A 23,354-nucleotide genomic window follows, 5' to 3' on the forward strand; every position below is an offset into this window, starting at 1 on the left:
GGTGATAGATAAATAGTGCATAGCCTACAGATGACTGCTATACAGTGCAGCTCACTGGTGATTAATATACAGTGCATAGCCTACTGATGACTGCTATACAGTGCAGCTCACTGGTGATAGATAACTAGTGCATAGCCTACAGATGACTGCTGTACATTGCAGCTCACTGGTGATAGATAAATAGTGCATAGCCTACAGATGACTGCTATACAGTGCAGCTCACTGGTGATAGATAAATAGTGCATAGCCTACAGATGACTGCTATACAGTGCAGCTCACTGGTGATTAATATACAGTGCATAGCCTACTGATGACTGCTATACAGTGCAGCTCACTGGTGATAGATAACTAGTGCATAGCCTACAGATGACTGCTATACAGTGCAGCTCACTGGTGATAGATAACTAGTGCATAGCCTACAGATGACTGCTGTACATTGCAGCTCAATGGTGAAAGCTATACAGTGCATAACCTACAGATGACTGCTATACAGTGCAGCTCACTGGTGATAGATAAATAGTGCATAGCCTACAGATGACTGCTATACAGTGCAGCTCACTGGTGATTAATATACAGTGCATAGCCTACTGATGACTGCTATACAGTGCAGCTCACTGGTGATAGATAACTAGTGCATAGCCTACAGATGACTGCTGTACATTGCAGCTCACTGGTGATAGATAAATAGTGCATAGCCTACAGATGACTGCTATACAGTGCAGCTCACTGGTGATAGATAAATAGTGCATAGCCTACAGATGACTGCTATACAGTGCAGCTCACTGGTGATTAATATACAGTGCATAGCCTACTGATGACTGCTATACAGTGCAGCTCACTGGTGATAGATAACTAGTGCATAGCCTACAGATGACTGCTATACAGTGCAGCTCACTGGTGATAGATAACTAGTGCATAGCCTACAGATGACTGCTGTACATTGCAGCTCAATGGTGAAAGCTATACAGTGCATAACCTACAGATGACTGCTATACAGTGCAGCTCACTGGTGATAGATAAATAGTGCATAGCCTACAGATGACTGCTATACAGTGCAGCTCACTGGTGATAGATAACTAGTGCATAGCCTACAGATGACTGCTGTACATTGCAGCTCACTGGTGATAGATAAATAGTGCATAGCCTACAGATGACTGCTATACAGTGCAGCTCACTGGTGATAGATAAATAGTGCATAGCCTACAGATGACTGCTATACAGTGCAGCTCACTGGTGATTAATATACAGTGCATAGCCTACTGATGACTGCTATACAGTGCAGCTCACTGGTGATAGATAACTAGTGCATAGCCTACTGATGACTGCTATACAGTGCAGCTCACTGGTGATAGATAACTAGTGCATAGCCTACAGATGACTGCTGTACATTGCAGCTCAATGGTGAAAGCTATACAGTGCATAACCTACAGATGACTGCTATACAGTGCAGCTCACTGGTGATAGATAAATAGTGCATAGCCTACAGATGACTGCTATACAGTGCAGCTCACTGGTGATTGATATACAGTGCATAGCCTACAGATGACTGCTGTACAGTGCAGCTCACTGGTGATAGATAACTAGTGCATAGCCTACAGATGACTGCTATACAGTGCAGCTCACTGGTGATAGATAAATAGTGCATAGCCTACAGATGACTGCTATACAGTGCAGCTCACTGGTGATTAATATACAGTGCATAGCCTACTGATGACTGCTATACAGTGCAGCTCACTGGTGATAGATAACTAGTGCATAGCCTACAGATGACTGCTATACAGTGCAGCTCACTGGTGATAGATAACTAGTGCATAGCCTACAGATGACTGCTATACAGTGCAGCTCACTGGTGATAGATAACTAGTGCATAGCCTACAGATGACTGCTGTACATTGCAGCTCAATGGTGAAAGCTATACAGTGCATAACCTACAGATGACTGCTATACAGTGCAGCTCACTGGTGATAGATAAATAGTGCATAGCCTACAGATGACTGCTATACAGTGCAGCTCACTGGTGATTGATATACAGTGCATAGCCTACTGATGACTGCTGTACAGTGCAGCTCACTGGTGATAGATAACTAGTGCATAGCCTACAGATGACTGCTGTACACTGCAGCTCACTGGTGATAGCTATACAGTGCATAGTGATTAATATACAGTGCATAGCCTACTGATGACTGCTATATAGTGCAGCTCACTGGTGATAGCTATACAGTGCATAGCCTACGGATGACTGCCATACAGTGCAGCTCTGGGTGATAGATATACAGTGCATAGCTTACTGACGACTGACATACTGTACAGTGCAACATCGCTGGTGATTGATATGCAGTGCATAGCCTACTGACGACTGCTATACAGTGTTGCTCACTGGTGATATACAATGCATAGCCTATTGACAGCTGCCATACAGTGTTGCTCACTGGTGATATACAATGCATAGCCTATTGACAACTGCTATACAGTGCAGCTCCCTGGAGACATGCTGTGCACAGCTTCTGATGACTGCTTTACCTTGCAGCACACTGGTAAAGGATATACAGTGCAGAGGCTGGTGGCATAACTATAGGTGTAGTAGCTGGGGAAATTCACCGAGACTCAGCAGCTTTTAGCAAACAGGATCAACAGACTCCTCCCCTCAGAAGCACCAATATTGCTTGTTTAATCATCACTAAATTTCAAGCATTGTGTGATAACTTCTGCACAACACTAAACACCTTTCATAACTAGAAATTGTACAAAAGGCCTAATTCAAGGTTTTCTCTAATGGGCAAAACCATGTGCACTGCAGGGGGGGCAGATGTAACATGTGCAGAGAGAGTTAGATTTGGGTGGGGTGTGTTCAAACTGAAAACTAGATTGCAGTGTAAAAATAAAGCCGCCAGTATTTACCCTGCACAGAAACAATATAACCCACCCAAATCTAACTCTCTCTGCACATGTTATATCTGCCCCACCTGCACTGCACATAGTTTTGCCCATTAGAGGAAAATGTTGTTTTGCAATCAACTTTGCATTAGGCCCAAAATCTATTAAAATAGGACATGTGAAGGCATACACATATAAAGCACTTGATCGGCTTTTGCACTGGGGCTTATCAACTGTAATAATTTGTCGCAACGGTGATATCTGTGTAACCCTTTTTATGCGAACTGTATAAATGTGTGGATTGCATGAGTTCAGTGGGACTCTTTCAATTGAATTGTGTTGAACTAATCAAAACTACAAATGCATTTTAGTGGACTAAATGCCTGGAGTAGGATTGGAGATCCAGATAATACATGAAAAACATTTGCAAAGGGCATCAGAGACACATGAGCTATTGATACGCTTTTCAAGTGATCAGCATAAAATAAAAAGGGCAGAGGGAAGACAAACTGCAAAGGAATCGAACTGAAAAAAGGAGAAAGAATGATAAGTGCTCAGAAAGAGAGTTGAGACTATGAAAGAGTGAGGTCTATTTTAATAGAAAACATAAAAGAGATGGAGAGGGTTATTTATTAAAATGAGCTGATAGGGTTCATTGTTTTTCAGGAAGTCGCCTGTCATTGCAATTTATTTTAAAAATCTTGCCAAAGCATTTTTTTCTTTGATTTTCTTCTGCTGTCACCATCGCGAGATTAACAACTTTAGGTCAAGATGCTAACTTCATACTCTGTGAAAGTCAAACCTGGCCAAAAATCACTATAATACTACTAGCAAGTTGATGGCACTTGAATGATGCAAGTTTAATAGTAATTTAAAATGGTTAAAATACTTCTACCACATATAAGATTCAAGAATCTGCAGATAATCTCTGGGCCATGGTTTGGCTTACTTTGGCGATCCAAACATGTTCATACAGGTGAAACCCAGAAAATGAGAATATCGTACAAAAGTTCATTTATTTCAGTAATTCAATTTAAAAGGTGAAACTAATATATTATATAGACTCATTGAATGCACAGTTAGATGCTTCAAGCCTTTATTTGTTTTAATTTTGATGATTGTGGCTTACAGTTTACAGAAAACCCCAAATCCAACATCTCAGAAAATTAGAATGTTGTGAAAAGGTTCAATATTGTAGGCTCAAAGTGTCAGACCCTAATCAGCTAATTAATCCAAACCACCTGCAAAGGGTTCCTGAGCCTTTAAATGGTCTCGTAGGGGGTAATTCTGAGTTGATCGCAGCAGAAAGTTTGTTAGCAATTTGGCAAAACCATGTGCACTGCAGGGGGGCAGATATAACATTTACAGAGAGAGTTAGATTTGGGTGGGTTATTTCGTTTCTGTGCAGGGTAAATACTGGCTGCTTTATTTTTACACTGCAATTTAGATTTCAGTTTGAATATACCCCACCCAAATCTAACTCTCTCTGCACATGTTATATCTGTCCCCCCAGCAGTGCACATGGTTTTGCCCAATTGCTAACAAACTTGCTGCTGCGATCAACTCAGAATTAGGCCCCTAGTCTGGTTCAGTGCAATTCACAATCATGGGGAAGACTGCTGACCTGACAGTTGTGCAGAAAACCATCATTGACACCCTCCGCAAGGAGGGAAAGCCTCAAAAGGAAATTGCAAAAGAAATTGGATATTCTCAAAGTGCTGTATCAGAGCACATTAATAGAAAGTTAAGTGGAAGGGAAAAGTGTGGAAGAAAAAGGTGCACAAGCAGCAGGGATGACCACAGCCTGGAGAGGATTGTCAGGAAAATGCCATTAAAAAGTGTGGGGGAGCTTCACAAGGAGTGGACTGAGGCTGGAGTTAGTGCATCAAGAGCCACCGCACACAGACGGATCCTGGACCTGGGCTAAAGAAAAAAAGAACTGGTCTGTTGCTCAGTGGTCCAAAGTCCTCTTTTCTGATGAGAGAGAATTTTGCATCTCATTTGGAAACCAAGGTCCCAGAGTATGGAGGAAGAATGGAGAGACACACAATCCAAGATGCTTGAAGTGCAGTGTGAAGTTTCCACAGTCTGTGTTGATTTGGGGAGCCATGTCATCTGCTGGTGTTGGTCCGTTGTGCTTTCTTAAGTCCAGAGTCAACGCAGCACTCTACCAGGACATTTTAGAGCACTTCATGCTTCCTTCAGCAGACAAGCTTTATGGAGATGCTGACTTCATTTTCCAGCAGGGCTTGGCACCTGCCCACACTGCCAAAAGTACCAAAACCTGGTTCAATGACTGTCTTTTTACTGTGCTAGATTGGGCAGCAAACTTGCCTGACCTGAACTCCATAGAGAATCTATAGGGCATTGCCAAGAGAAAGATGAGAGACATGAGACGGAACAATGCAGAAGAGCTGAAGGCCGCTATTGAAGCATCCTGGTCTTCCATAATACCTCAGCAGTGCCACAGGCTGATAGAATCCATGCCACGCCACATTGAGGCAGTAATTCATGCAAAAGGGGCCCAAACCAAGTACTGAGTACATATGCATGATTATACTTTTCAGCGGGCAGACATTTCTGTATTTAAAATCCTTTTTTTATTGATTTTATGTAATATTCTAATTTTCTGAGATTTTGGATTTGGGGTTATATTAAACAGTAAGCCGCAATCATCAAAATTATAACAAATAAAGGCTTTAAATATCTCACTTTGCATGTAATGAGTCTATATAATATATTAGTTTCACCTTTTAAGATGAATTTCTAAATAAATGAACTTTTGCACAATATTCTAATTTTCTGAGTTTCACCTGTATGTGTGGATAGGCATTTGCATTGCAGTTTACCAATAACGAGAATGTGATATTTTGATATATAGCAGAAACTCTTTGTTTTGCAAAGTTGTTATCACGATTCTCTTTTCTAAATAGGCGCAGCGATGGCGCAAAGAATTTGAAGATGAGAAACCATTTGATCTAGAAGGGTCTGGAGATGATGACTTCATTGATGAGGAGGATATTGATGATGTGTATTCTGGATCAGGATCTGGTGGTAAATATTAAGAGTATCATCATTATACCCTTCCTAGCTGGAAATTAGTTTTTACATTTTTGTTCAAATTTAACCAAAAGTTACATTTTAATGCAAGTAGTCATTTTATGAAATAAAAACTAGGAGGGAATAATCCTGTGAATATAGTATAATAGATTAGGGTATTTTCTCTAGATGTTTTTATATATATTTAAATATACATATCCTCTTGAATCACATGGGTGGATTAACTTGGCCATGGGCCGGCAAAGTCTTTTTAATTATTGGCTTATTAGTGATCAATAAAGATTGATTGTTTCAACTTAAAGTGAAACACTGGTGTTGGGTTGCTATTGGGAGTTGGGCATATGGGTCAAAAATGTATGGAATTTATGATGGCATTCACCCATAATTTGCATATAAACTGTGGAATGGTCATCATGGATTAGCATTCTGAGCAAATGAACCCATGCTTGCTGATGAAGTTGTATCAACTGACATAAGAGTTTTATTACTCCTTGGGGGATTACTTTTCTTTAAAACTAGGATCACATTACTACATTGTTAGCTATGGTAACTGAATACGGTTGAATTCAAGTATTTAAAAGGTAAAAGAAATATGTTTTGAACATGTCCTATAGTTATTTACAGTTATATTAGATTGTTTACTGTAGTATCCTATATTAATTAAAATGTCATTGGCATGTTCATAGATCCATGTAAACTACTGTATATTCAAACATTAACATCGCCACAACGTTAATGACTAAAGTATTCATCTGTAGTCAATACGTAAAGAGCTAAACAGTAGCGCCACGCTAGTTCTGCTGATGGGTATTCTCATCATAGACTTCTTTGCACCAGCCCTACAGTATCTGCTTCCTTAGCGATGTATCTGGGCATGTGTCCCTGTCTAAATATGACGTGACTAAATTAATAAACCTTCTCTGTACTAACCTTATGCTTACACCCCAGACTAGTAGGGGGACGTAAATCAATTATATGCAAAAATCTATTATGAGTGCGTGTCTGTGAACATGAAAATAATACAGTACAATCAATTATTCTTTTCTCTGACGTCCTAGTGGATGCTGGGAACTCCGTAAGGACCATGGGGAATAGCGGCTCCGCAGGAGACTGGGCACAAAAAGTAAAAGCTTTAGACTAGCTGGTGTGCACTGGCTCCTCCCCCTATGACCCTCCTCCAAGCCTCAGTTAGATTTTTGTGCCCGAACGAGAAGGGTGCAAGCTAGGTGGCTCTCCTGAGCTGCTTAGAAGTAAAAGTTTAAATAGGTTTTTTATTTTCAGTGAGTCCTGCTGGCAACAGGCTCACTGCATCGTGGGACTAAGGGGAGAAGAAGCGAACTCACCTGACTGCAGAGTGGATTGGGCTTCTTGGCTACTGGACATTAGCTCCAGAGGGACGATCACAGGTTCAGCCTGGATGGGTCCCGGAGCCGCGCCGCCGGCCCCCTTACAGAGCCAGAAGAGCGAAGAGGTCCGGAGAAAGCGGCGGCAGAAGACGTTCCTGTCTTCAAATAAGGTAGCGCACAGCACTGCAGCTGTGCGCCATTGCTCTCAGCACACTTCACACTCCGGTCACTGAGGGTGCAGGGCGCTGGGGGGGAGCGCCCTGAGACGCAATAAAAACGATATAGAAACCTTATATGGCTAAAAAAAATGCATCACATATAGCTCCTGGGCTATATGGATGCATTTATCCCCTGCCAGTTTCCTGAAAAAAGCGGGAGAAAAGGCCGCCGTGAAGGGGGCGGAGCCTTTCTCCTCAGCACACAAGCGCCATTTTCTTTCACAGCTCCGCTGGAAGGACGGCTCCCTGACTCTCCCCTGCAGTCCTGCACTACAGAAACAGGGTAAAACAGAGAGGGGGGCACTATTGGCAGCTAATATATAAATACAGCAGCTATAACAGGGAGTAACACTTATATAAGGTTATCCCTGTATATATATAGCGCTCTGGTGTGTGCTGGCAAACTCTCCCTCTGTCTCCCCAAAGGGCTAGTGGGGTCCTGTCCTCTATCAGAGCATTCCCTGTGTGTGTGCTGGGTGTCGGTACGATTGTGTCGACATGTATGAGGAGGAAAATGATGTGGAAGCAGAGCAATTGCCTGTGTTAGTGATGTCACCCCCTAGGGAGTCGACACCTGACTGGATGGTAGTAATTAAAGAATTACGTGACAATGTCAGCACTTTGCAAAAAACTGTTGACGACATGAGACAGCCGACAAATCAATTAGTGCCTGTTCAGGCGTCTCAGACACCGTCAGGGGCGCTAAAACGCCCGTTACCTCAGATGGTCGACACAGACCCTGACACGGATACTGAATCCAGTGTCGACGGTGACGAGACAAACGTAATGTCCAGTAGGGCCACACGTTACATGATCACGGCAATGAAGGAGGCATTGAACATTTCTGACACTACAAGTACCACAAAAAAGGGTATTATGTGGGGTGTGAAAAAACTACCAGTGGTTTTTCCTGAGTCAGATGAATTAAATGAGGTGTGTGATAAAGCGTGGGTTTCCCCCGATAAAAAACTGCTGATTTCTAATAAATTATTGGCACTATACCCTTTCCCGCCAGAGGTTAGGGCACGTTGGGAAACACCCCCTAGGGTAGATAAGGCGCTCACACGCTCTTCAAAACAAGTGGCGTTACCGTCTCCTGATACGGCCGCTCTCAAGGAACCAGCTGATAGAAGGCTGGAAAATATCTTAAAAGGTATATACACACATACCGGTGTTATACTGCGACCAGCGATCGCCTCAGCCTGGATGTGCAGCGCTGGAGTGGCTTGGTCGGATTCCCTGACTGAAAATATTGATACCCTGGATAGGGACAGTATATTATTAACTATAGAGCATTTAAAGGATGCATTACTATATATGCGAGATGCACAGAGGGATATTTGCACCCTGGCATCTAGAGTAAGTGCGATGTCCATTTCTGCCAGAAGAACGTTATGGACGCGACAGTGGTCAGGTGATGCGGATTCCAAACGACATATGGAAGTATTGCCGTATAAAGGGGAGGAGTTATTTGGGGTCGGTCTATCGGACCTGGTGGCCACGGCAACGGCTGGAAAATCCACCTTTTTACCCCAGGTCACCTCTCAGCAGAAAAAGACACCGTCTTTTCAAACCCAGTCCTTTCGTCCCTATAAGGGCAAGAGGGAAAAAGGCAGCTCGTTCCTGCCCCGGGGCAGAGGAAGGGGAAAAAGACTGCACCATGCAGCCTTTTCCCAGGAGCAGAAGCCCTCCCCCGCTTCTGCCAAGTCCTCAGCATGACGCTGGGGCTCTGCAAGCAGACTCGGGCACGGTGGGGGGCCGTCTCAAGAATTTCAGCGCGCAGTGGGCTCACTCGCAAGTGGACCCTTGGATCCTGCAGGTAGTATCACAGGGGTACAAATTGGAATTCGAGACGTCTCCCTCTCGCCGGTTCCTGAAGTCTGCTCTACCAACATCTTCCTCCGACAGGGAGGCAGTATTGGAAGCTATTCACAAGCTGTATTCCCAGCAGGTGATAATCAAGGTACCCCTCCTACAACAGGGAAAGGGGTATTATTCCACGCTGTTTGTGGTACCGAAGCCGGACGGCTCGGTGAGACCAATTTTAAATCTAAAATCTTTGAACACTTACATAAAAAGGTTCAAATTCAAGATGGAGTCACTCAGAGCAGTGATAGCGAACCTGGAAGAAGGGGACTATATGGTATCTCTAGACATCAAGGATGCTTATCTCCATGTCCCAATCTACCTTTCTCACCAAGGGTACCTCAGGTTTGTGATACAAAACTGTCATTATCAGTTTCAGACGCTGCCGTTTGGATTGTCCACGGCACCACGGGTCTTTACCAAGGTAATGGCCGAAATGATGATTCTTCTTCGAAGAAAAGGCGTATTAATTATCCCTTACTTGGACGATCTCCTGATAAGGGCAAGGTCCAGGGAACAGTTAGAGGTCGGAGTAGCACTATCTCAGGTAGTGCTACGTCAGCACGGGTGGATTCTAAATATCCCAAAATCACAGCTGATTCCAACAACACGTCTACTGTTCCTAGGGATGATTCTGGACACAGTCCAGAAAAAGGTGTTTCTCCCGGAGGAGAAGGCCAGGGAGTTATCCGAGCTAGTCAGGAACCTCCTAAAACCAGGACAAGTGTCAGTGCATCAGTGCACGAGAGTCCTGGGAAAAATGGTGGCTTCTTACGAAGCGATTCCATTCGGAAGATTCCATGCAAGAACTTTTCAGTGGGATCTGCTGGACAAATGGTCCGGATCGCATCTTCAGATGCATCAGCGGATAACCCTATCTCCAAGGACAAGGGTATCTCTCCTGTGGTGGTTACAGAAGGCTCATCTTCTAGAGGGCCGCAGATTCGGCATTCAGGATTGGATGCTGGTAACCACGGATGCCAGCCTGAGAGGCTGGGGAGCAGTCACACAGGGAAGAAATTTCCAGGGCTTGTGGTCAAGCATGGAAACGTCTCTTCACATAAATATCCTAGAGCTAAGGGCCATTTACAATGCCCTAAGTCAAGCAAGGCCTCTGCTTCAGGGTCAACCGGTATTGATCCAGTCGGACAACATCACGGCTGTCGCCCACGTAAACAGACAGGGCGGCACAAGAAGCAGGAGGGCAATGGCAGAAGCTGCAAGGATTCTCCGCTGGGCGGAAAATCATGTGATAGCACTGTCAGCAGTGTTCATTCCGGGAGTGGACAACTGGGAAGCAGACTTCCTCAGCAGACACGACCTCCACCCGGGGGAGTGGGGACTTCATCCAGAAGTCTTCCAAGTGATTGTAAACCGTTGGGAAAAACCAAAGGTGGACATGATGGCGTCCCGTCTCAACAAGAAACTGGACAGATATTGCGCCAGGTCAAGGGACCCTCAGGCAATAGCGGTGGACGCTCTGGTAACTCCGTGGGTGTTCCAGTCGGTATATGTGTTCCCTCCTCTTCCTCTCATACCAAAAGTACTGAGAATCATAAGAAGGAGAGGAGTAAGAACGATACTCATGGCTCCGGATTGGCCAAGAAGAACTTGGTACCCGGAGCTGCAAGAGATGCTCACGGAGGACCCGTGGCCTCTACCTCTAAGGAAGGACCTGCTCCAGCAGGGACCTTGTCTGTTCCAAGACTTACCGCGGCTGCGTTTGACGGCATGGCGGTTGAACGCCGGATCCTGAAGGAAAAAGGCATTCCAGATGAAGTCATCCCTACCCTGATCAAGGCCAGGAAGGATGTAACTGCAAAACATTATCATCGCATTTGGCGAAAATATGTTGCGTGGTGTGAGGCCAAGAAGGCCCCTACGGAGGAATTTCAACTGGGTCGTTTCCTACATTTCCTGCAAGCAGGATTGTCTATGGGCCTAAAATTAGGATCCATTAAGGTTCAAATTTCGGCCCTGTCGATCTTCTTCCAGAAAGAACTGGCTTCAGTGCCTGAAGTTCAGACGTTTGTCAAAGGGGTACTGCATATACAGCCTCCTTTTGTACCTCCAGTGGCACCTTGAGATCTCAATGTAGTTTTAGGGTTCCTAAAATCACATTGGTTTGAACCACTTGCCACAGTGGATTTGAAATATCTCACATGGAAAGTGGTAATGCTGTTGGCCCTGGCTTCAGCCAGGCGCGTATCAGAATTGGCGGCTTTATCCTATAAAAGCCCTTACCTGATATTTCATTCGATAGGGCGGAATTGAGGACTCGTCCTCAATTTCTCCCTAAGGTGGTTTCAGCGTTTCACATGAATCAACCTATTGTGGTACCTGTGGCTACTAGGGACTTGGAGGACTCCAAGTTGCTGGACGTAGTCAGGGCCCTGAAAATATATGTTTCCAGGACGGCTGGAGTCAGAAAATCTGACTCGCTGTTTATACTGTATGCACCCAACAAGCTGGGTGCTCCTGCTTCTAAGCAGACGATTGCTCGTTGGATTTGTAGTACAATTCAACTTGCACATTCTGTGGCAGGCCTGCCACAGCCAAAATCTGTAAAAGCCCATTCCACAAGGAAGGTGGGCTCATCTTGGGCGGCTGCCCGAGGGGTCTCGGCTTTACAACTTTGCCGAGCAGCTACTTGGTCAGGGGCAAACACGTTTGCTAAATTCTACAAATTTGATACCCTGGCTGAGGAGGACCTGGAGTTCTCTCATTCGGTGCTGCAGAGTCATCCGCACTCTCCCGCCCGTTTGGGAGCTTTGGTATAATCCCCATGGTCCTTACGGAGTTCCCAGCATCCACTAGGACGTCAGAGAAAATAAGAATTTACTTACCGATAATTCTATTTCTCGTAGTCCGTAGTGGATGCTGGGCGCCCATCCCAAGTGCGGATTGTCTGCAATACTTGTACATAGTTATTGTTACAAAAAATCGGGTTATTATTGTTGTGAGCCATCTTTTCAGAGGCTCCTCTGTTATCATGCTGTTAACTGGGTTCAGATCACGAGTTGTACGGTGTGATTGGTGTGGCTGGTATGAGTCTTACCCGGGATTCAAGATCCTTCCTTATTATGTACGCTCGTCCGGGCACAGTATCTTAACTGAGGCTTGGAGGAGGGTCATAGGGGGAGGAGCCAGTGCACACCAGCTAGTCTAAAGCTTTTACTTTTTGTGCCCAGTCTCCTGCGGAGCCGCTATTCCCCATGGTCCTTACGGAGTTCCCAGCATCCACTACAGACTATGAGAAATAGAATTATCGGTAAGTAAATTCTTATTTTTTTTATTCCAGTTTTTGTAACTTTGTAGAGGAGGGAGATTTGCAGATAAAAATCTCATACATGTATATTACTCCTTTGATAGATCTTGTTCCTTTCGATACCTGTCTTTTTTGTCATGACTAGCCTGATGTGCACATACTGTACTGCAGGACCTCTTTTACAGTTAGGAACAAATCCAGCCAAAGAGCAGATGTTTGCACCTGGACAAACAATGCTAAGAAGCAAAGGTTGCAAATGCGTTTAGCACCCCACTTCATGCTGCTTAGCCCCGCCCCCTCTCCTACTGGTCCACCTCATTCATGTGATAGCGATGCCTATTAAGGGTTCAAAACATCAATGGTTTCCTGCCATTGATGTAAAGTACAGATGGGAAGATTGATGGCGACCCATTCGATAGCGATCCCTAACCGGCAAATACTGCCCAGTTTTGCTAACTCTAGATCACACTTTTTAAATTTTTTCCCCAGCATAATATGGAAATTGCATCTCCTATCTGGATATACTCCTAACTCTGACTGAGGCCCATAGCCAAATATCTACTGTTCTTTCCTGACTTTTCCCGGTATATTATTCTTTTTATTATCCAGCTGCTTCCTGTAATTTCCGTCATCAATAAGACCTATTCTTCATTTCCATTTCTAAAATGTTACAGTTAATTATCCCAATACAATACACTCACCGTACACAAATAACACACATTTTTTCATCTGCTCTTAGATTTCGAAATGGATTCCAGACTGGATTTTGGGGTTAGATTCACAACAGAAACACCCATTTCACCTCCCACAGCTATAGCGCTAAAACCTGCTCCTACAGCGCATATACTTCCCCCTCTACAGACCACTTGGCTTCCTCCAACAACGGAAGCCACACTTGTACACAGGCACCACCCATGGGTTCCTCCTGAGGCTCCTGAAATACCGCCCATAACTGCGGCACCCACACCTACAAGTCCTACCAAAGAAGCAGCAACTACAGCTGGCGTAATCACAGCAACAGCCAGGACAACAGAAGTACGCAGGTTACAGCCTGTGATTATTGTTTCCACATTAACAACACCCATGCCTACAACCACAGAGGAAGAGACGGCGACATTTGAGGATGCTACTGAGAAGGTTGTGACTGTTACTGGCCAGGATAGCAGCAGACAGTGGCCTACTGAGGATGATAGTATAGTGCAAACAACTGCTGAAAGTAAAATAGATGGCCTGGATGAAGTGACTTCTACTCAACAACCACAGGTGAGGAGTCGAGGACCTGCGAGAGATTGTAACTTGTGGTGGGGAATATTACTATTACAAAGTCCAGCTACCTAACAGATATTGGATCATGTGTTTCTGGGATATCATGAGTAAGACCATGTACACTAATAAAATATAAATAAGTTCCTAATATAGAGTTTCTTGCTAGGGCAGTACGGATGGTGTAATGGTTACTGCCTCACATCACTGAGGTCATGAGTTTGAGTACCACCACAACACTTAACTGTGTGGAGTTTGTATATTCTCCCCATGCTTGAGAGGTTTCCTCCAGGTGCTCTGGTTTCCTCCCACAATCAAAAAATATACTGGTAGGTTAATTGGGTCCCAACAAAACAATTAACCCTAGTGTGTAAGTGAACATGTAAATAGGACTCGATGGCTATGTGGTTCTTATCTGCTGTCAAATTCTGTCTAATAGGTCCTATTGATATTATGATTCTAAAATGGATACACACTAGATGACGTGTGTACCCAGCCGATCCGGCGGGCAACAGGATCCTGCATCGTCAAGTGCATACACAGTTACCGATGCAGGTGGGGGGGGGGGAGGAGCGACGCAGGATGCACTTTGCAGCATGGCATCGCTATACATGTGTTCTGTCGGCACTGCAGCAGGGCCGACCAGAAAACATTGTTAATGACCGCATATATCAGGCATACACACTGCCCAATTTGCACCGATGTGAGCAATGTGTCGTTCCGATCTGCCGGACTGGACGACATATCGCCTAGTGTGTACCCAGTTTAAGATTCCATTTTCAGGCTTTTGAAAGAATCAAAATAAACTCCACTGAAAAACCTACAATTAAGAAGGAAATTGGTCATGCTTGCAGTCACTGGTCATACATGCAGTCAACGAGCATACATGCAGTTACTTTTCATACATGCAGTCACTGGTGATACATGCTGTCACTGGTCATACATGCAGTCACTGGTGATACATGGAGTCAGTGGTCGTACATGCAGTCACTGGTCGTACATGCAGTCACTGGTCATACATGCAGTCACTGGTCATATATGCAGTCACTCATCATACATGCAGTCACTGGTCATACATGTAGTCATTGAGCATACACGCAGTTACTGGTCATACATGCAGTCACTGGGAGTACATGCAGTTTTAATAATTTAATAGAATAATTCTTTTAAATATATGTTACCACCAAAACAATCCGTTGTCCCAACTTTTTTTTTATTATTTACTTATAATTCACTCAGCCACATTTCAAGACTACTCCCTCCATAAAAAGTCACCCCTAGCCTGATACAGTATGGAGTTTGCAGTGACACCAGTTCAGTGGAGGGGAGCATTGTCTGAGAAATAAAGAATTTGGGGAACTAGAGTGTGAAATATTGGGGTGAAACTGGTGAGACCCTCAATATCCCATTAGTTAGGAAAAGTATAATAAAGATATATTTCTGCTGTGGGGTACACTGGGCTCCACAAGAATTGGACAATGGGGTGTAGAGTAGGATCTTGATCCGAGGCACCAACAGGCTCAAAGCTTTGACTGTTCCCAGAATGCACAGCGCCGCCTCCTCTATAACCCCGCCTCCCTGCACAGGAGCTCAGTTTTGTAAGTTAGTGCTGCAGTAAGCAGGCACTTAACAGAGGGGCTGCTCCAGGCAGCCCTAAGAAAAGCTTTTTATGAAGAAAAAGTGAAGACTTCAAGGGCAGCAGCGTTGGTAAATGTCAGAAGACATTCACTGCTGCAGCTCCAGCTCTCCCCCAGCGGTGCTGTACACTCCCGAGCCCTGGTTGCTGGAGCTCTCCAGGATCGCGTGGCCGTCCTTCAGGAGGTGGTGAGTGGGTCCCGCTTGTGAGACCCGGTCTTTATCGCGATCCAGCGCGGTCAGTGAGAGGCGGGCCGTGCGCGCTGGCGGTGGACACTGTGGCAGTACAGGCGATCCCACTAGATCACCAGGGCATGGACGCAGGTCAGGTTTTCTCTCTAAACCGGTTGTTATATCGCCCACAGTGCCCGGTGGTTTTGCCAGCAGGGGGATAAGGCTTAGACCTGAAGCCCCTCCCCCAGCCCCAGGGCGCACATTTCCAGCAAGTGTTCCCGCCCTGGAGCTGCATTTCTGTCTTTCCTCACTCCCTGTCAGTGTCTGCAGCGCCATTACTCCTCAGCTCACTGTTCCTGGGACTGCTTGGGCAAATCCTCGTATGTAAAGCCGCCTGGTTGTCAGCGCTGTGCCTTTACATGACACTTAAGTATTCTACCTGCCTTTTTAGACAGTGATAGTTAAGAAAGAGTGCATTTAGTGCATTTAGTCAGGGTTTTATAGTACAATTGCCCTGTGATATACATCCAGTTCTTACTGTGTAGTGTTATATCTATTGACTACATAGCTATATATATATATATAAGCTAGTCCAGTGCAGTATTATTGTCAGTAATAACCTCTGCATTGTACAAACTGTGACTTTCTGTGTGTGCATTTGATAGCTGAGTGTTGCCCATTTCGTGTCTTTCACTCAACTTGGTGCGTCAGGTTTTATCTAATATAGGATTTTAAGATATACTGTATTACGTATTTTTCTCTGTGATTTAGTCACCATATCTCTCCTTTATCTCTGCTAGTGCTGACTACACTGCGCAGGGGTTTGGGTTTAGAGGTATAGTGCTGCTGATAATTGTACTGTGTTACCTCATACTGCAAGTTATATCATGTCTGCTTCTGAGGGTAACGGTTCTGGGGCTGAACACACTACAGGTGTTGCTGAAGTCACAGACCCATATGAGGAGAATATAGCAGCTGTGGGCTCTGGTTCTGGGGGTTCCTTGCCCCCCCAGTGGGACTTGGGCAACGGAGGCACATTCTGACCCACCGTGGGCCGCTTTTTCCACGCTTCTGCATACGCTAGTTCATAAACTAACACCCCCTATGGGACCCCCAATGCTGGTACACCCGTATGTGGGATCCTTTGATAAAGCTGCAGTGCCTGCAGCGAAATGCGTCAGGAATCTCTTTGGGTCATCATCTGACACATCTTCACTGCCTGTGTATATCCGGACCAGAACTGGACTTTGATTGAGGCAGAAAAATCGTGGTGACTAAAGTTTCTGAAATCCATCAGCTTATCACCTCCATGAGGAGGAGACCGTAACCTAATGAGGATTTGAATTACATCAAAGATATCCAAGGGACTTCACCTCTAACGGCTTTTATAAAGTTGTTTGGTCAGACTGCGCAGACAGTCTATTTTCATCTAATCCACCCATCTGCATATCCAGTTTATCTTATAGGAACGGACTATAACACTATAACACTACAGGCAGCTAATTTTGAGACCCTCAGTTTTTAATTCATTTGATTTATGAGCTTGGTATATATGTTCTTAATTGCGGCTTAAATTGCCATTATATTAAATGTGAAGTTTTTATCACTCAATCCTTCATGTGTTACTACTATATTAGCGCTGCTATTGTTCGTTTTTCTTTCTTTGTTATTGGTTGGGTGTGACTACCCCATCAGGTGTAGCAGCAGCATTAGAGGTGCAGCACCGCTAGCGCCCGATCACATACCTGTTGGTAAAATCAACACCAGTATGTGATCCCTGCAGCTAATCCGCCGTGGGCGGACGATTTATCTGCTCAATTGAAGAAGTTGAACCAGTCCTTGACTACTAAATAGTCTGACCAAAGCTCGCCTATGTCCAAGGGGTCCTCTAAGCGAGCGCTTGTCTCCTCACAATCCACTGCTGTCACTGACACCTCGTCTGATGAAGACGGCACGTACAATGACCCCTCAGGTTCTGACTCAGATACGGCTGATGGGGAGGGTAGTTCACATGTGGATGTTCCTGATCTTTTGGAGGCTATTAAGTTAATTCTACAGATTACAGATGATCTCGAGCCATCCGTCCCTCCTAAGAAACCAGATAGGTTCAAGCGTCAGAAGGTGGTTAAACAAGTTTTACCTCACTCTGACCACCTAGGGGATATACGTCAGGAACCCTGGGAAAACCCGGGTAAGAAGTTTGTGCCTCAAAAGAAGATGCTGGCTCGCTATCCCCTCGCGCCAGAGCTGTCTAAGAATTGGGAAACGCCTCCTCCAGTGGACTCACATAAGGCTAGGATGGTGGTTTCCTCAGCTTTACCTGTCACGACCGTCACGTCTCTAAAAGAGCCTACGGATAAACGTGTGGAGGGTTGTCTAAAAGCGATTTACACCCTCACGGGTGCTGCGCAAAGGCCCACTATTGCAGCTACATGGGCTGCCAAGGCTATTGAAGCATGGGCCTTGGAGTTAGAAGCTGAAATCTCCTCTGACCATGCTAGACAATGCTTGTCATATATTGTCACAGCTTCTCGATATATTAAAGAGGCGGCTTCTGATGCCGGTATCCTAGCAGCCAAGGCCTCTACTACGTCAGTCCTGGCTCGCCGGATATTGTGGCTGAGATCCTGGTCTGTGGATCTGGACTCTAGCAAAACCCTGGAGGTACTCCCTTTCAAGGGAGATATTCTGTTTGGGGAGGACTTAAATAAGATTGTGGCTGACTTGGCTACTGCCAAAACTGCCTGTCTGCCAAATACCGCTCCTTCTGTGTCGAAGGCTAAAGGTATGTCCTTTCGCCCCTTTCGTCCTTCAGGTAAAGCAAAAGGTCAGGCGTACCACAAGCAGGCCCGCACTTCCAAACCTGGTAAGCCGAAGCCCAAAAGAGCCTGGGCGGCCCGTCAGCCAGCTTCCAAGACCGATAAGCCTGCTGCATGACGGGGCAGGCCTCCCCCTGGGGGATCCCAGGGTGGGGTGCCGGCTTCTAGGGTATACCCAGGAATGGTTGAAAACCACTTCAGATGCCTGGGTACGGGAAGTCGTCACTCGAGGTTACGCCATAGCCTTCAAAAACCGACGCCCTCATCGATTTTGCCAGACAGACGTCCCGTCGGACCAGACAAAGGCAAACACTCTGCATTCGGTGGTCCAGACCCTCCTGGATACAGGAGTTGTAGTACAGGTGCCTCTTGCTCAGAGGGGCCGGGGGTACTATTCTCCGCTGTTTCTAGTCCCGAAACCGAATGGGTCCTCCCGGCCCATTCTCAACCTCAAGGCATAGAAACAGGTTTGTGAAGGTTTCCAAGTTCCGTATGGAAACCCTTCGTTCTATAGTTCTGGCCTTGGAACCTGGGGACTAAATGGTCTCCCTGGACATACAGGATGCTTACCTGCATATTCCTATAGCAGCGTCACATCAGCAATAGCTGAGGTTTGCTATTGGCAACCTCCATTACCAGTTTCGGGCGTTACCTTTTGGTTTAACAATGGCTCCGCGAGTCTTCACCAAAGTAATGGCGGTGATGACGGTGGTACTCCGCCGTAATGGGGTCAGGATCCTGCCTTATCTGGACGACTTGTTAATCCTGGCAAATTCCCCAGAACTTCTCCTACGTCATCTGGATATGATGGTCCGGTTTCTACAAGCCCACGGGTGGCTCATAAACTGGAAGAAATCCTCCCTGGTCCCTGCTCAGAGCATGGTGCACCTGAGAGCGCTATTGGACACTCACAACCAGAGGTTGTTCTTGTTTCAGGAGAAAGTCCTGAAGCTTCAGGACAGGATTCGTTGCTTCCTTTCTTGTCCGCAAGTGTCGATACATTCGACAATGCAGGTGCTGGGCCTCATGGTATCAGCTTTCGACATGGTGGAGTATGCTCAATTCCATTCTCGCCCCCTCCAGAGGCTGATTCTAGCCAAGTGGGACGGCCATGCCTCACCGGATCAGATCTCAAATGATCTCATTGACTCCGGAGGTCCGTCTGTCGCTGCTTTGGTGGCTCCGGGACCAACAGTTGTGCAGGGGTCGTCCCTTCTGGATATCCAACTGGGTCCTGTTGACGACAGATGCCAGTTTAAGAGGTTGGGGAGCGGTGCTGGAGCAACACTCCCTTCAGGGTCGGTGGACCAAGGAGGAATCTTTCCTCTCGATCAGCATTCTGGAATTGCGGGCGGTCTTCATTGCGTTGAACCTGGCCCAGCATTTAATTCAGAACCGTCCTGTTCAAGTACAGTCGGACAACGCCACCACAGTGGCTTACATAAATCATCAAGGCGGCACTCGAAGCCGTTTGGCAATGAAGGAAGTCTCACGGATTCTACGTTGGGCGGAACGCCATCTACCGGCCATATCTGCAATATTCATTCCGGGAGTCCTGAATTGGGAAGCGGACTTTCTCAGTCGTCAGGACGTGCATGCCGGTGAGTGGGGCCTCCATCCAGTAGTGTTTCAACTCCTAGTGGAAAAGTGGGGTCTTCCAGATGTAGATCTGATGGCGTCTCGACACAATCACAAGGTTCCGGTCTTCGGAGCAAGAACAAGGGTTCCTCAAGCAGCATTCGTGGATGTGCTGGCGGTGCTGTGGAGGTTTCGGCTGCCGTACGTGTTCCCTTCGGTGTCACTCATGCCCAGGGTACTTCGGAAGTTCAAGCAAGAAAGAGGAAATCTGCTTCTCATAGCCCAGACGGCACTGGTTCTCAGACCTGCAAGGCCTATCGTCGGACTGTCCACTTCTACTTCCATAACGCCCAGACCTCCTCGTTCAGGGACCCTGTGTTTACCAGGACCTAGCCCGGCTATCTTTGACGGCGTGGCTCTTGAAGCTTCCGTCTTGAGGGCTAAGGGTTTTTCTGAAGAGGTCATTAAAACTATGTTGTGGGCCCGGAAACCGTCTTCTGCTCGGATTTATCATAGGGTCTGGCATTCCTACTTTGTTTGGTGCGCATCTAACAATTATGACGCTTCCAAGTTTAGTACAGCCAAACTTTTGGCTTTTCTGCTGCAAGGCCTAGATTTAGGCCTGCGTTTGGCCTCCCTCAAGGTTCATATTTCTGCCTTGTCGGTGTGGTTTCAGAGAAAAATTGCGACTTTGCCTGATGTTCATACTTTCATTCAGGGTGTGTTGCGTATCCAACCTCCCTATGTCCCGCCTGTGGCTCCTTGGGACTTGTCGGTGGTTTTGGAGGCGTTGCAGGAGCCTCCATTTGAACCCCTTGGTTCAGCCGACCTTAAGTGGCTTTCCCTTAAGGTGGTGTTCTTGCTGGCTATTGCCTCTGCTAGAAGAGTGTCGGATCTGGGTGCCTTGTCTTGTAGTTCCCCATATCTGATTTTTCACCGTGACCGGGCGGTTCTTAGGACTCGTCCCGGATATTTACCTAAGGTGGTTTCTTCGTTCCACCTTAATCAGGAGATTGTGGTTGCCTTTGTCTCTCCTGATTTGTCTCCCAAAGAGAGGTCTTTGGATGTGGTACGTGCTCTCCGTATCTATGTGAAGAGAACTGCTTCCATTCGAAAATCTGATTCTCTCTTTGTTTTGTTTGGATTTCACAAACGTGGCTGGCCTGCTCACAAGCAGACCCTGGCCAGATGGATTAGAATGGTGATTGCACATGCTTATGTGAGGGCTGGTCTGTCAGCTCTTGCTCACATCACTGCCCATTCTACTCAGTCTGTTGGACCTTCTTGGGCGGCCCAACGTGGTGCGACCCTTGATCAATTGTGCAAGGCGGCTACGTGGTCCTCGGGGAACATGCTCATAAGGTTCTATGCCTTCGATACTGCCGCTTCCCAGGAGGCTTCCTTTGGACGCCGGGTTCTTGTGCCCGCTACAGTGCGTCCCCTCCCATAAGGAACTGCTTTAGGACATCCCCATTGTCCAATCCTTGTGGAGCCCAGTGTACCCCGCAGCAGAAAATGAGTTTTATGGTAAGAACTTACCTTTGTTAAAACTCTTTCTGCGAGGTACACTGGGCTCCACAAAGCGCCCACCCTGACGCACTTAGCTTCTTCGGTTTGGTATGGCATTAGCCGCTGACACTTCTCTTGTCGTGAGAGTGTGGTGTATGTGGCTACTAACCGTTGTCGTCTCTTTTCCTGCTACTGCATTGGGCTGGTTAACTAAAAACTGAGCTCCTGTGCAGGTAGGCGGGGTTATAGAGGAGGCGGCGCTGTACATTCTGGGAACAGTCAAAACTTTGAGCCTGTTGGTGCCTCGGATCAAGATCCTACTCTACACCCCATTGTCCAATTCTTGTGGAGCCCAGTGTACCTCGCAGAAAGAGTTTTAACAAAGGTAAGTTCTTACCATAAAACTCGTTTTTGGAAATTCAGTGATTTAGGGGCCAACATACAGTAGGTCAGTTACAGTAGTTTCTGCACGTTTTTAGTAAGTGATCCATTCAGCATTGCTGCAACACCAGAGATCTGTGATCTGTTTGGTTCCCTCCAGCCCCCTCTCTGCAGTGAAAACTTTTGCCAGTGCTAATTAGTGACATAAGAAGCAGTGATCCTGCTTTTCGGAGCATTGGTCTCTGCACCAGAATAATATTGAATTGCTCCAGTAATTTTGCTACTTGTGGTGAGTCAGATCCTTGAAATTCCACTGGGCCATCGGGCTGAATAATGAAAAGGCCCCTTAATGAGAGATTATGCTAAATATTGTTTCGGACTTTATTATATATTTTCCTTGCACACAAGTGTATTTCATATATCTCCCCCTCCTGTTTATTTATTATTTTATTAATCTGGATTATTTTTGCAGTCTCTCATTCTCTGTGTTTTTGTGACAGACGGATATCTGGGAGGTGACCATAGCCACTCGTGACAGTGATGTAGAGGTTCCAGTTAGTGGAGGCCCAAGTGGAGATTTTGAGATTCAAGAAGAGGATGTTGGATCCCAGACACTAGTTCCCACAGTACTTGACCTAGGCAATGAAGTATTACCTCCAGTACCATCACCCACTGTTCATGGGCGAGGAAGGAAAGCAGACACTGGTCTCATTGACAACACCATAGATTCTGGGAATACACTAGCGCAGATGCCTCAAAAGAACATTCTGGAGCGAAGAGAAGTATTAATTGGTGAGTGACTTTTACAGGACTGTAATTTTACATTTCGGCAAACATGTCTATTTCCATGGTAGCTTCATTGTAAAATGTCCATGAAATTATAGGCTTAGAAGTGGAAACACCATTATTTTTTATTTTGTTGTGCAAGGTACAATAATCAAAATAATGAGTCCACTAGCATTAAGGATATGTTGCAGAGTTGGTTGCAAAGATGAGAGTAACAGAGTAAAACCAGTGCACACATAAGTTGCATATTTCCACCCATATGGGCCCTCATTCTGAATTGTTCGCTCGCTAGCTGCTTTTAGCAGCATTGCAAACGCTAGGCCGCCGCCCTCTGGGAGCGTATCTTAGCTTAGCAGAATAGCGAACGAAAGATCAGCAGAACAGCTAATAAATATTTTCTTGCAGTTTCTGAGTAGCTCCAGACCTACTCCTAGATTGCGATCACCTCAGTCCGTTTAGTTCCTGGTTTGACGTCACAAACACGCCCTGCGTTCGGCCAGCCACTCCCCCGTTCTTCCAGCCACTCCCGCGTTTTTACCTGGCACGCCTGCGTTTTTTAGCACACTCCCTGAAAACG

General features: G+C 45.9%; 1 protein-coding gene and 1 long non-coding RNA gene across 3 annotated transcripts in view; one reads left to right on the plus strand and one right to left on the minus strand.

Annotated features, from left to right (window-relative positions):
* Positions 1 to 23,354, plus strand: part of SDC3 (syndecan 3) — a 223,332-nt gene that overhangs the window by 191,056 nt on the left and 8,922 nt on the right. For both annotated transcript variants that reach the window (XM_063954495.1, XM_063954496.1), the window contains 3 exons: positions 5,808 to 5,928; positions 13,372 to 13,895; positions 22,492 to 22,783. In XM_063954495.1, the coding sequence (XP_063810565.1) occupies positions 5,808 to 5,928; positions 13,372 to 13,895; positions 22,492 to 22,783 (937 nt within the window). The remainder of the gene's footprint in view (positions 1 to 5,807; positions 5,929 to 13,371; positions 13,896 to 22,491; positions 22,784 to 23,354) is intronic.
* LOC135036960 (uncharacterized) overlaps positions 1 to 23,354 on the minus strand; it is a 251,028-nt gene that overhangs the window by 186,675 nt on the left and 40,999 nt on the right. The gene's annotated exons all lie outside the window — the stretch shown is intronic.

This window comes from Pseudophryne corroboree, chromosome 2 (genome assembly GCF_028390025.1).
Source record: "Pseudophryne corroboree isolate aPseCor3 chromosome 2, aPseCor3.hap2, whole genome shotgun sequence".
Classification (NCBI taxonomy): domain Eukaryota; kingdom Metazoa; phylum Chordata; class Amphibia; order Anura; family Myobatrachidae; genus Pseudophryne; species Pseudophryne corroboree.